At 36.7% G+C, this 14,344-nt stretch overlaps 2 protein-coding genes and 1 long non-coding RNA gene across 3 annotated transcripts; 1 reads left to right on the plus strand and 2 right to left on the minus strand.

The window, feature by feature from the left end:
• Positions 1-3,628: 3,628 nt before the first annotated feature.
• LOC147538949 (putative Peroxidase 48) lies at positions 3,629-5,697 on the plus strand. The gene is made up of 4 exons (XM_086640303.1): positions 3,629-4,056; positions 4,214-4,402; positions 4,485-4,650; positions 5,066-5,697. The coding sequence occupies exons 1-4, from the start codon at positions 3,763-3,765 to the stop codon at positions 5,500-5,502; spliced, it is 1,086 nt and encodes a 361-aa protein (XP_086496429.1). The 5' UTR covers positions 3,629-3,762; the 3' UTR covers positions 5,503-5,697.
• LOC147538950 (uncharacterized) lies at positions 5,670-6,291 on the minus strand. The gene has a single exon (XM_086640304.1). It carries the CDS (start codon positions 6,260-6,262, stop codon positions 5,747-5,749), a length of 516 nt encoding a protein of 171 aa, XP_086496430.1. The 5' UTR covers positions 6,263-6,291; the 3' UTR covers positions 5,670-5,746.
• Positions 6,292-10,374: 4,083 nt separating this feature from the next.
• On the minus strand, positions 10,375-14,271 carry LOC147538951 (uncharacterized). The gene is made up of 5 exons (XR_015225178.1): positions 14,004-14,271; positions 13,486-13,913; positions 11,674-12,852; positions 10,831-11,232; positions 10,375-10,639 (listed from the first exon to the last, which is right to left on the minus strand). It is a non-coding gene; the product is annotated as an uncharacterized LOC147538951 (long non-coding RNA).
• Positions 14,272-14,344: the final 73 nt, after the last annotated feature.

Below are 14,344 nucleotides of genomic sequence, written 5' to 3' on the forward strand. Positions count from 1 at the left end.
GGCAAACAAAAGTGTTATCTATTTCACGGGCACTCCAAGCATATTGAGCTAGATTATCATTTTGTTTGGGAGTCCTATGGATATCTATACACAAATAGATACATTGAGTTTCCATTTTCTACATCTGCTGATCCATTTTAAAATAGCTATAATGAATGCATTGATCCATATATCATGTTTCCACGTGTATAAGAGCTCTTTCATTTGTGTTCGGAGGAAGCCGCATGTTGGGTTGTACCATATTACACTAAGTAGATATCTGTATTATGATCAAGTCCAAGTCTTGAAATAAATGTAGCATCCAGATCGTTACATGTGAAGTTTGTTCCCTCTCATGATCAATTGCCGGATATTTAAAAAAAAAAGTGTTTATCCAAATTACAGCTTTGGAGCTATGTCTGCAATTGAATCTTCGAATTAATTCGCCTTTCAATTTGCGGAAGGTTATTAAGGATACGCTACATGGATAAGTCGTGCATAGATTGTCGGTTTGCTCTTCTCGTTTTATTAAACCACCTCAGTCGAGTCCTAGAGCCTTGTCTATGTACGATGCAGGTTCCCAATTACAAAAATTTCTTAAGTTTATTTTCTGGTAAAAAAATTATATTTATGCAAGGAAAGAGAGATGGTCAATCCATCCTATGTTCCTAGCACAATTGCTTATAACTTGGGTCTTTAATGGTCTCCCCACAAGGGAAAAAGAGGCCTTGAAGGGTAGCAAATATTAAGAGCTATGAGCCACCACTTAGCTTGAGAATATTCCTGTCTATGCTCATGACACACACACACACATAGGATGATGTCTTCTCACTATTTCACACGTTTCACTTTTTCTTTTGCTTCCTCGCCGTTGGATTTCGAAGTATTTGTCAGGTTGTAGGGAAAAGGGTCCCACATATTCCTTCTCCTATTCCATTCCAGTATCTCTGGCTTCCACTCTAATGTAAGTTTGAAAAGGGCAACACATATAGGCGTGGGTGAGAATTGAGTTCATAAGAAAGAGCAAGACAAAATGAAGAATCTATCCTTTTTATGAGTGAGCTTGCTAGAGAGAGAAAGTAAGACTACTACTAACTCAATATATAGTTTGCTTGTGAGATTATCCACCCTTTTTAGAAATGGTATCTTTTTTCTCTATCTAGAATTGAGATGGAGGGGGATTATTTGGGACCGCCACTATCAACTTGCCCACGAAAATGAGGGTGAGTACTTGATCTCTAAATGAAGCTATTTGCAGATAGACGTCATCAATCATTTTATGACTTGTACTTCCCCATGTTAAGGATTAATCTAAAAGTTAAAGCTTTTTTTTTTTTTTTTTTTTTTGTTAAGAGTTCTAAAAGTTAAAGCTTGCTCATTCTAGAATATACTTTCTTCAGTGTGTCGTGGTATGGAGGCCACTGCCTTGAAAGTGATTCAGAGTAACCTTGGTGCAAATTACTGTTTCCGTTCACTCCCCAAAGATTGACCACAACTTACTGCCTCTGTCTGCACTGACAGAGATAGTAATGGAGATTGAAGAACTCGAAACTCAAGCAGACATAGAGAGGAAGATAGCCGAAGTTGCCTTGTGTGTTTTCTCTCTTGATTTCGGGCAGTATATATAGCCTTAGAGAAAGTCCTAACCGACTAGGAAACGTGGTAGAGAAGTAAGGAGATAAACCCGGAAATTAATTAGATTAACCCCAAGAAATCAGTTTGAGATAAACTCAAAGACTAATTAGGTTAATCCCAGTAATTTCACTTTAAGCTTCCAAGCACACGGGCTCACGTGCCACGGCCCAAAGGGCCAAGTAGCCCAAGTGCTTATGTAGTCCAAAGGCCAAATATCCCAAATAGCCAAAGTGCCCAAAGAACCAAATGGTCAAAAGCCCAATTGTCTCGCATGTGTGAGCGCGCGTGTGGGAACATTCTCTACACCCCCATATACTTTACTTTGAGTTGTCAAGCAACTTATTATATAGCATTTTTAGTTTCACTAGTTGGAAGATGTGTGATAATTATCTAGAGAAAAAAAACTTTGAATGCCATCTCTCTAGAGGTGGGTCCTATCCATGTGCTAGCTATAAGACAAGATAGTCTTACCTAGTAATAAGTTGGTGAAGCTCACACTCAATTAATTTCAAGATGCAAGTGGATCCAAACAAGAAATGGGCTCAATCATGCACTAAACCCAACAAGATAGACTTCATCAATCATTTTATGACTTGTACTTCCCCATGTACAAGTCATAAAATGATTGCTCATCCTAGAATATACCCTTTCCACTTTAGAGAAGAATACTTGCAACCTTATGGAAAGATCAAACAAGAAAACAACTCTCTTTCTACATTATAAAAATTTTACAATGCCACGACGGTATGATAATGCGAAGATTGAAAATCATATATTAAAAGCGATGATATAACGTTATTCAATTTATGAATCACTCCTTATTGATCTTGACTTACGTACACAGAGAAAGCCATAATTAGCTCGCTGTATAAATCTGCACAATTGTGAATTGTGGGTTTGATCGATCACATTATCCTTTTAAACTCAATGAGTTAAATCTTAGACATCTAAGGCTTTCCTAATTTCGTAAGACTCCGAACTAGTCTAGCAAACCATATGTTAGATAGATTTTATAGGGCCCCCTCATTTTTGTTAAAAGACCTCCCCTCACTGGTAATTTAGCAAGTAAAATGGTTGATGGGGAGGCCTTTTAACAAAATTGGGGAGGCCTTATAAAACTTCCCTTACAAAATATTCTATAGATACACACGAGGATATTAAATATGTGGAACATATTTTCTTGATCGTTAAATATTTTGAATTCTTGTTTTTACCTTTGGATCTTGATCAACTCTGTAAGTGACACAAACTTATAACTCTCCCAAGGTAGAATACGGAACTTCTGCTTGAAAAAATTATATCACGTCAAAAAACTCAACTTGACTCGGTTGGATTGAAATTGGCTCAGAAAATTGCTACAAATAATCACCTTGTTGGCTTAAGAAAACTTGGGAGGGTAGTCAACTTGGTTGAAGTGAAAACAGCTCTTGCAAGAGATTTACTCGACTTACCAGAATTCTTTGTGGAGTCAACAGTTGGTAGCCCAAGTGGTTCCAAGGTGCTGACATAAACTCCAGAAATCCCTGGAGGTCCCAGTTCGAATCCCAGAGAAGGTGGAACCTTTTGTTATTTGAATTAGGATTATATAGGTATTAATAAAGTTGTTGAGTTTCAGGCCATTGTCTTTGTTGGGCTATAGGCCCGGTGTTGTTAATGTTTGAGTGGGCAGTTATCGAGTTTATCACACCTATGACGTATCAAATGCCAAATATCACAACGAACGTAGATCGTAGTCGTCTTCCAAAAAAAATAACCCAGGTGTTAACAGAGCCGCCCGTTTATAACACAAAGGCCGAATGCCTTTAGTAGCGCCCTTACCCTTCTAGTAGTTTCAATAGCAGAATTAGGGGGTGCCTTTATGAATTTGTGACCAATTTGGTAATAAAAACACAATAACCGTCATTACTTTAGCGGGAATATCGAACGGTCTAAAACGGATAACAATCCACCAATCATGTTAGATGGACGCCACGTTTCAAAAATGAATAAGGGCAAATTGTGGTCCCCCAATGTTAGTTACGATAGAAGAACCAAATTCTGTTACTTCCTCCATTTAAACCCGCCCAAAACCCCACCCTCAACCTCTGCAACTAAATTTTCAGTTTCTAGTGAGAGAAAGAGTTTTAGAGAGAGAGAGAGAGAGAGAGAATGATGAAGATTGACCTAAAATGGAGTCTTTTGTTTCTTTCAGTAGCTGTAATTTTGTCAATGATCTCAGATTCATCTTCATCATCATGGTTTCATCCTACAATCAATAACAACAACACATTTGAAGATTCATTTCCTGTGAATCCATCTTTCCAACTTGAATTTGATTACTATCGAAGATCATGCCCTCAAGCTGAAAAAATTGTTCGTTTTATGATTCGTGAGTTTTATGAATCAAAACCAAGTATAGCTCCTGCCCTAATTCGTCTTCTCTTTCATGACTGCTTCATTCAGGTATCCTCATATCCTTTATTCACTAATTCATTACTTTTCTTTACTTATTTTTGATATTTGATTTAGGGTTTCAGTTATTTACACAAATTTAGAAATGGGTTTTGAGTTTTCTTGATTGGGTTTGTTAATTTTCTTGTTTTCTTTTTTTTTCTTAAAGGGTTGTGATGCATCTGTTCTACTTAATTCAATTGATGGAGTACAAGCTGAAAAAGAAGCAAATCCAAATCAATCTTTAAAGGGTTTTGATGTAATCGATACGATTAAATCGAAAATTGAATCAGTTTGTCCTAGAATTGTTTCTTGCTCTGATATTCTTGTTCTATCAGCAAGAGAAAGTGTTGTTTTGGTAATTTCTTTTTCAATTTCTTGATTTTCAATTTCCATTTTTTGTCAGATTGATTGATTGATTTTGTTGTTCTTTCTTATAGTCTGGTGGTCCTTTCTATCCACTTTACACTGGAAGAAGAGATGGTATCATCTCTATTTCTCAAATTGCATCGTCTCAGCTTCCCGCTCCCACTGATAGTCTCTCATTAACCCTACTGAAATTCTTCACTAGGGGATTCAATGACAGAGAGACAGTTAATCTGCTAGGTAATTTAACTAATCTTCACTAGGGGATAAATTCTAGACTGATTATTCAATATAAATGGGCATGATCTCTTCCTGTTCTTGTTTATAGTTTTTTGTCGAATGTTTATAGTTCTGAAAGTCTTATATGGGTTTTTTATTATATCTCCTCTCTCGAAATTCTATGGGTGTTGATTAGGTTTTACTTTAGGTAAAACTTGGGTACTATAGGTTTTGAGTCTCTTCCTAAAGTGTGGTTATTCTGTATTGATTCTAATATGTGTTTTATATTAGTTTTCGGTTTATCTTTTAGTGATATGAAGAGCTTTAAATTACAATCTTTTGTTCTGATTCCTCTCCCTGTTATGTTACTAATTTTCTGTGACCTCAGTTTTATGGTACTAATTGGGAATGGGTTTTCGTTTTTTCCGGTAAAAAGGTGGGCATAGTATCGGAGTAATACACTGCGAATTCTTCAAAGATCGACTCTTCAACTTTTCTGGGAGTGGCAAACCAGACCCATCTATAGAAACCAGTTTCTTATACATAATGAGAAAAAGGTGCAATAATAGTGATTCGTCGTCAGAAGATCCAGCCATGAATATGGAGATCGAGGGAGCACCAGAGCTAGGTTTCGGTAAACATTATTATCGATCTCTAGAGCAGAGGAAAGGGATTCTTCAAGCAGATCAACAGTTGATGAGTAACGAAAGAACTGCAAGTTGGGTTCGAGCTTATGCTAAAGATATCTTCATGTTCCGAAAGGATTTCTCTATAACAATGATGAAGTTATCAAACCTCAATGCTCTAACAGGATTTATCGGTGAGATTCGACATAATTGCTCGAGTAGGTTGATTGATACTCCAGAAAACTAAAAGTCATGAGGACACCAAGTTTTTCTTCTTGTTTTTGATTAACTTGATATAGCTACTTTGTCAATTTTTAGTTCTTTTTTGTTGGTGTTGTTCGATTTCTCTGAATTGGAATTCTATCATCTGTTTTTTAAGTTTAAATGAACTTCCATAATCAACAAGAAAATAACTGAAATGGACAAACAGAATTAATTGAAATCTAGTACATGATTACAGTGACATATATATCTGAATTGCCATGAACAATTCATTGTTGATGTTTGTTGAGTGAGAGGAAGAACTCAGAATATATCTGCAGGAAGAACTTGTCGAAAATTTCAAGGTAGATTGGACAAGTAAGACGCGAATAGAAATGAATAACTTCTTCTATGTCCAAAATATGTTCCATATCACTCATATCCATTAGCTCTAACTCTCTTAGTTTTCGAGATATCAAGTAATAATGAGAGAGTTGTTGTCTCACTATCTCTCCCTTCTTTTCATCTTCTTTTCTCTCATCTCCTCTTTTACATTTGGAGAACCTGTCTTCCTCCATTTGTTGGCATTGAATTAGCTCATCATCCTTCATGGGTTCCATTTCATGTTCATGGTCTCTGCAACTTTGATGGAGATTCTTTAAGTAGTGTCTTCCACCACAACCACATGAGATGAAGGGAGGAGTCTTGGGTAACCTTTGATACCCTCCAGAGATGAGAGATTTGAAGTTTTGGAGAGTCTTTTGAAAGAAATTTTTTGTTCTTGAGAGAGAATTTCTTAGCATCATTTTGCTTTACCTAATATGTAGGAATTTGTTGGTAGAGAGGGTAGCTCTAAGTGTCTGGGTGTGTGTCTACATATATATGTGTGATATCTCAGCTTGGATTGGAATAGTACTACTGCATTTTTGCTTCAAGATACAGATTTTAGAAAGAGAAAGTTGAGTTTCTACTTTTTCTTTTTTTTTAGTCATATTTCTTTGGATTCACACGCTCCTTTCATGTTTGTGTGTTCCCTCCACACTGACTGATTGGATACTTGTAAGAGCACATGGTCAGGGCACTTGAAGTACATGGGGATGGAATGGATTGTGGCCCTTGTGTTGTGGGTCATAAACCTATTGATTGTCTAGCATGGTTCTGAGATGGAACCTAACCACACTAGAGTTGAACACTAGACCAATTCTTTTTCAGGAACTTATAAAATGTAAATATTGGTAAAACGATATAAAAAAATTATAATCTCTATATCGAGCCGAATCCTAGAAGAGATACGTGGCCGGCTCAGATTTAGTGAAACTGTGAAAGGAAGTGTTTCGAGCAACAGGAACAAAAAATTGATTATAGTATATCAATGGCTATATTAAAAACAGAATAATCAAATAAAAATAATAAGTTTCTACCTTTAATAAAAAAAAATCATTATTTCTATTGCAAACCGAATTGTAAGACTCTTAAGCATTTATAGCTTAACTCTGCTAAACTTAGTGGATAGTTCCGTAGTTGCTAATATCACCTGACTTTTTTATTTTTCTGAATGGGATTTCAAGAAATGATTTTGTTGACTTACGTTGTCTCACATGTCTGAATGACTACTATAGTCTAATTTTGGCCTAACAAGAGTCCAATGATTTAGAATGAGACTGATTCATTATAAAACATAAAAAATATGTTGTGGCAACATCCCACATTGGTGGTGAGACGGAGTGTGGTGCTCCTCTTAAGAGGTTAAGCACCCTTTCCTAGTGAGGCTTTTTAAAATCATGAGGCCCAGGTGTGCCAAAGCGGACAATATCACTAACAACCCAGTCCACACCATCCTATAACACGTTATCATCTTCGCTCAACTATGATGTGGTTTTGGGAGGGTGTGTTGTGGCAACAATTCCGCATTAGTGGTGAGACGGAGTGGTAAGCACCCTTCCCTAGTGAGGTCTTTTAAAACCGTAAGGCCCAAGTATGTCAAAGTGAACAGTATCGCTAGCAACCAGAAGACTGATCCGCACCCTCCTATAACAAAATAAAGATAAATAAAAATAAAAAGCACCAAATTAGTCTAATTCAACCTATCATTTTCAACCCACAAAATACAAATCAACATTTGATACCCATAAGCTTTTGAGATTCAGCAATCATGGATATCTCTTTTTGTCATGAATTTTGACTTGGTCAAATAAGAGAAACCAAAAGAAACAAAAAACGGTTGGATTCTTTGCTGATTTTACCTACTAATTTAGGATCTAAAGCTAAAAATAAGGAATCCCAAGTAAATATATTCTGTGAGATCTTATGGGATGCCTTGTCTAAATCATTTCGTCTGCCACTTAACTACTGGGGCCGCTGCTCTATCCTTTGAAATTTAGAAGCCTCACAGAGCAGCCTAGAAACAAGCAGCCTAGAAACAAAAAGGGATACCTATCGTTTGGGTTAAAGAAAAATAACGACATTAACATTTAGATCAAGAGGTTGTACGTTATAAGATCTGGGTCACAGATTAACCGTTGATTCAGTTGACTGGAGACGACGGTCGTTAACAACCGTTAGTTTTTAATCCAAATGCTGATGTCGGTACTTTTTTATTGACCCAACGCTAACTTTGCTTTTTAATTGTTGGAACATGAGTGTCTTAAGGAAGATTAGTGAAAGATGTGTGGGTTTCAGGGTGCACTCATTTCGGCGAAAAATTGTCAGATTCGAGAACTTGTCAAACGTAGAGCAGAATTTGGTCCTAAGCTAGCTCTTCCACCATCGTTAGCCCTACGAAAGACACAAACCCTGACCGACAAACCGCTGGTAAAGAGACATAGACACCGATGACCTACCGTTGGTAGAAAAACAAGTTGTGTTACCATAGGTCACTCTAATCGATCTACTGCTTAGCATAGGCCCCTTCAACGTATCAAGGAAATAGTCGTAAGAACTCGTCCGACGAGATTTCCAGAGGGAAACTATATCAAACACTCGAAAGAAAATTAAGTCCATGTGATATTTGTGAAAAAAAATTTGAGAAGTATAGAGAGTTTCACGATACTAAAGATGAGTGTCACGAGAACAAAGAGAAAGTGATCTAGAGTTTTGCTAGATTGATAAATATGCTTTTATTTTGACATTGCAGTTTACTTCTAAGATATTTAATATTAGGGTCAGGATAAAGTACCGGCATTAGCATTTGGGTCACAGACTAACGGATGTCTCTAGTCAACGGTTAGTCTGTGACACAGACCCTGTAATGGACAAATGTTTGACCCAAATACTAATGTCGGTGCTTTTCTTTGACTCTAACTACTTGGGTTTGTTACATAATTTTAGGTCGATGTTTTTGGTGGAAAAAGAAATTTTCTAGAATTATCTTTTTGGGTGAAAAAAAGTAGTCTTTCGTTTCTTCCAAACATCCACCCACCGTTAATATTTTTCAATTTTCTTCCTTCATCTCTCCCTTCCGGCACCACCATCACTCGTGCTACCACCACTCTCTCTCTCTCTCTCTCTGTCTCTCCTCTATGCTCAGGCAGAGGGAAGGGTTCCTTCGCCGAAACTTAGAGAGAAGAAAAGGTAGGGCGAGAGAAAGATGTGAGAGAGGGAGATGACGATGGAAAGAATAGAGGAGAAAAAGAACCCCAACAAAGAACCGACTGGCAACCCTTTGCCAGCAACATGAGAAGAACTTGTTTGGAAGAAAATTTTGGTTTTTCCGTCCTATGGAATTTTGTACCCACAATCTTTTCTTTTTCCTTCAAACACTGTCCTACTTTTATTGCCATAACAAAGAAATAAAACTAGGGAAATTGAGTCTGATATCATCTTTTGTTGGGAAGTTTAAAAGAAGCCTCCTGGTAGTGTTATTGGTGCGTCCCAATTGTATAATTGGCACATCCATATTATAATTGTATAATTGTCAACCACGGCTAGTCCAGTTGATAAGTGCATATACTCTGCAATACGGAGATCCCAGATTCAATCTCATGGAAGTGCAAACTCAGAAATATTAAACTTGGGTATAAATAAAGTTATTTCTGTAAGCTTTAGGCCATTTAATCGTTAGACTTTAGACTATTTAATTTTGTCAGGCTTTAGGCCAGTAGTTTTTCGACAACTATCGTGTTTATCACATTCTATCGATGCATCAATGCATTTGTAATGATCATTGTGTCAATATTCAAAAGAAAAACACAAACGCTCCCCTTTTTTTCCGAACTTCAAATCTAACAGAATGCCTCCAAGTTGACCAATTCTCGAACCATTAGTCGAACCCTACCCCCACTACTATATACAACTCTAATCGATGGACTCAGAGGTACAAATTTCAACCCAAGTCAACTGATTATAAGTCCAAAACATTAGAGGTGAATTCGTCGGACTTGAGCTGCGTTCTGTTACGAAGTCTGCCCTAGTCCACCAATTTCAACTCACAACATTGGAATTAAATTCAGTAGACTTTGAGCCAAATTTTGTAACAAAATTCAGCATGTCCAACAATAGGAGGTACCTCTAACCAAATGTAGTCTAACTAGATTTACCAAGTCAATCCCGTCCAACAATATGAGGTGTCTCTAACCAATTGCAGTCTAACTAGATTTACGAAGTCAACCCCGTCCAACAATATGAGGCGTCTCTAACCAAATGCAGTCTAACCAGATTTACGAAGTCAAAGGGGGTGCCGAGAACCAATAACACTATGAGGAGGCGCCTTTAAAACTTCACTTTATGTTATACTAGGGTATAGCCCGTGCCTCCGGCACGGAACCTCTTGCGGAGCACTTACCTAGAGAGATTTGCAAGATTTAGAGGATTTTTATAGTGAAGAATTTCGAAGAAATACTACCACAACTAAAACATAAGTTGCAACAGTCTCTTTGAAGAAAATTAACAAAACAGTGATTTACAAAATTTGAAACATATGTTAACAATTATAATATATTAAAGTTAAAAGTTTAGGCAGATCAGCAGATGTCAGAGGAACACTACCAATAATGTTAAAATTAAACACCACTAAATGTGAAACCAACAATGAAATTGAGAATTAAGGCATCTGAAAGATTAACCTCATGCTTTAAGATGCTCTCTCTTCGTAGTTCGTAGTTTCCAACTTGGTTGGTTTTTCTATGCCATCGCCATTACAACTTTACCTCGGAGCTGATGGTTTCAAGATTTCAAGGTTTGGGCCGCTGCGAGTAATTTAGTATCATCATTTGTAGCGCACAAAATTTCGTGTATTAGAAAAATTTATCAGATGGATAAGAGGTTACGGACTTACGAGTTTAAGGTAAAATTGCATATGCATATACGATGGTTAATAACTACCAGATAATGTGTATATATTTCGATATTAAAATCAGAAAAGAAAACAAACACAAACCTTGTAACTCCCCACACTCTTCAGATTGTGGTTTAATAACTTTGCACGGTATCATTATCGTTTTTGTCCCACATTATTACCCATGAGAGCACCACTCTAAAAAGCAAAGGTAAGTTCAGGAGATGCCAAGATGGAAACAAAGCAACCCTGGTCCAAGGTAAGTCAAGCTAAAATAAAAAAAATCTGCAAAATTGAAGGACTCAGGACGCACTCTTTATAAGAAAAGATCAACCATAAACATAATTAATGGAACTGAGATGAATATGGACAATAGTTTCCAAGTTTGCAACCCAAAATTAGGGAACTGTAAGACTCCACATTGTTCTCCTTCAGAGTAGAAACACTGACAATAACCCCATAAAAAAATTATCCAAAAGAACTTTGCAAATCCATGGACTTGTTCTGCAGAAGTAATGAAAGATGATTTTACAACTCAAAACAAATTCAAAATATGTAAAGGAAACAGTAAAGTACTTGGCTATTTTATCTCCTTATGGTTGTATGGGTAACTTTAAGAGAACAACCGTTATTGTGCCATTAGTCTGCTTGGATATGTTTATTTGTAATTTACGTGGAGTCTAAGATGTCTGTTAATAAGAAATTAGTCTCAAACTCCAAATCAAGAAAAATCATTCTCATATCATATGAACGAACCGGAAAGAGTTCAAATCATCTTGTAAATCCGACAGTCAAACACAAAATTTATAGGCCTAATAGGATTGACGTTATCGAGTTAACTTATAGTCAATCACATCAAGAACAAAAAGCAGAGTGTAAAATCATAATAATGAAACATCCCCCACTTAGAGGCAACAACTATAACAGAGAAATAAATAGTTATACCTTCAAATAGGAAGCAATGCCAAGAGTCGGACACACCTTGCAATTCAGAATACTTTATTATCTTAACAATAATGAAGACATTCATAAATTACTCAAGAATCAGAATCTAGTGAGACATTATTCATGAGTTCCAGTAACATCTGATGTTGAGTCTCCTGGACTGGCCTGGATATTGAAGAGGGAAAGAAACAAAGAGGAGTTGGCTATAATAGATTTCATTCAGCCCAAGTATGAATAGACCTACCACTTCAAATTCAATAGTTACTTTATGGGGCTGCTCATCTATACGGGACAAACACTATGTTCTTCCCAATGGGCCTGAATATGGTATGCATGTGTTTTACTGCATTAAGAGAACAGTTGATAGGACAGCTTCTGCCATTAATTTTCGCAAATTTTGGTGCTTCCTTCGTTCCTTGTTCTCACATTGGTGATCTTAAGCAACTTAAAAGTCATTTGGTAGACAACTAAGGACTGCACTATGAAATCACTCATTGGCTCTCTCTTTCTCTCTCTCTCACTATCCTCTCTCTATCTATGTACTACTATGTTTTAGCCAGTATGTCTTATACTTTAAGTGTCCTCTTGGACAGAGTAAGCTTTCAGCAAGTTTGGTCTGAAACAGTAAACACCCAATAATGTCAATTTAGATAAGAAAGAAATATGACTCTATGCCGGGCCATATTCCCCGGCATGTTACGTGACCTGGGCAGATTTAGTGAGCGGATATCCCGACTGAGATTACAGCCGGGCATAGTTTCAACCCTGAACCAACAATTAGAAACATACAATCAACAAAATCATGAACCAACAATTGTTAATTTTGAACAAAAAAGTGTAGGTAGAGATAAGTGCAACACTTTAAAAGATGATGATTTTGAGTTTAAGTTGCTTCTCTATCCAGTTTATAGTTTTCGTGTCAAGTATATACATACATCCAGGATACTTACATTAGGAATACCAGTTTTCAGCCTTCTTTTCTTCGTGAGACTCAACAGAAAGTAAAAGAAATAATTCAAACATTTAGAAAATTTGAATTGTGTACTATCAAATTGCTAAATTTTCCAAGAAAGCAAGAAAAAATAAATGAAAAAGAGTTTCCAGTTCACTTTGTCGAAGAACATGACATAAAACAACATGAGCTCGTATACGAATTGATGCAATACATGTTGAAGCACTCTAATCCAACTAAATACATGGTGGAAATTATGCAGCGAAAAATGCTATACTAACGGGACACCACGAGGCCTGGAACGATGTTTGGCCCATCAAGAGTTATTGTAATAGTTTCTTTCATAGATGTTGTGTGGGAGGCGTGGATTTCGTGAGGATGCCACTCTCCCTTTTTTGCCAACCTGTCCAACGCGTCAAGTGGTAATGACTTGGATTTAGTCGGCCATGCAATTACCAACACGAGGGTGAGTTGTATTGCTTGTCCAAAAGCATGCATAAGCAAAGAAGAAAAGGAATATGAAGCATGGAAATGAAAGAAAAATACAAGAATAATATGTGACTCTAAAACTATCAACATCCTAGTTTGGCAACATAAATTTTTCGCTCATTTTTGCTCTCCTAAGTGATTTTCTAACTGTTAAGCATAGTTAAACGCCACCGCATCAAATAGACCTATTTCTTTTCTGATTCTTAGAGCTTATTCAAATCATGACGAGCTCATAAAACAAAAATATAATACACCTCCAATTGAGTTTAATTTCTATAGAAAGTTTCAATGTCCAACTATTGACGTTCTTAGGCATAAAACAACAATATACTCCCTGTATTCTCAATGTCAGTTCCCTGCTTTCATTTCACATGGAAGACTAAGTACTCTAAAGATTTAAAAATGATACCACATGATGTGAACATGACTTATATAACAGGATGTGAGGATGGCTTATACAATATTCGTGTATGAGACATTTCATCAAACACTTTGTCTACAATAGTAAGATCAAGCAAAACTGAAATTGAATTTTGGAACTCCACAAAACAAAATTGAAAAACATGAATGAAAAAGATCTTTTCAATTTTAAAAAGAAAATACTAACCCTAAACACAGTCTAAACTGACCAAAAACATTAATATCAATCCAAGCTGAAATTTGATTTTGGAAGATTACAAAAAAATTGATGCGAAGATGAATCAAACATGAGAAGAACGAAACACTGACCTTGCCGGCACTTACTGAACAATCGAAGCAAAAAATGAGAAGATGAATATCAAAATCAAACAGGCGTGCTCTGAACAAACGAAGCAAAAAATTTCTCAACTTGAGAAGATGGATATCAAAATCAAAGACAAATCAAACATGAGAAGAAAGAAACACTCACCTTCCGATGTGCATTGAACAAACGAAGCCAACAATTTCTCAACCAGGGAAGCCAGAGCCATCGTTTTAATAAAGTGAGGAGAGATATATTCCGTGGGAAAGAGATATGTCCGGTAGGAAAGAGATATGTCCGGTAGGAAAGAGATGTGTCACTCTAGAGACGTGGCTGAACCCAACGGTGGATAGTGATGCTGATGTGGGGCGGACGACCGGATTTATCCAGAGGTTTGTCCCAGTCAGCACCCATCCACCTGTTTTATTATATAGATTCTCAAATCTCCTTTTCGTCCAACAAAAAACCCTACATGTGTATACATGTAACAAAAAGGAAAGGAAAATATT

The sequence above is a fragment of the Eschscholzia californica genome, unplaced genomic scaffold, assembly GCF_041429995.1.
Source record: "Eschscholzia californica isolate CP2 unplaced genomic scaffold, dmEscCali1.0.p SCAF_5, whole genome shotgun sequence".
Classification (NCBI taxonomy): Eukaryota; Viridiplantae; Streptophyta; class Magnoliopsida; order Ranunculales; family Papaveraceae; genus Eschscholzia; species Eschscholzia californica.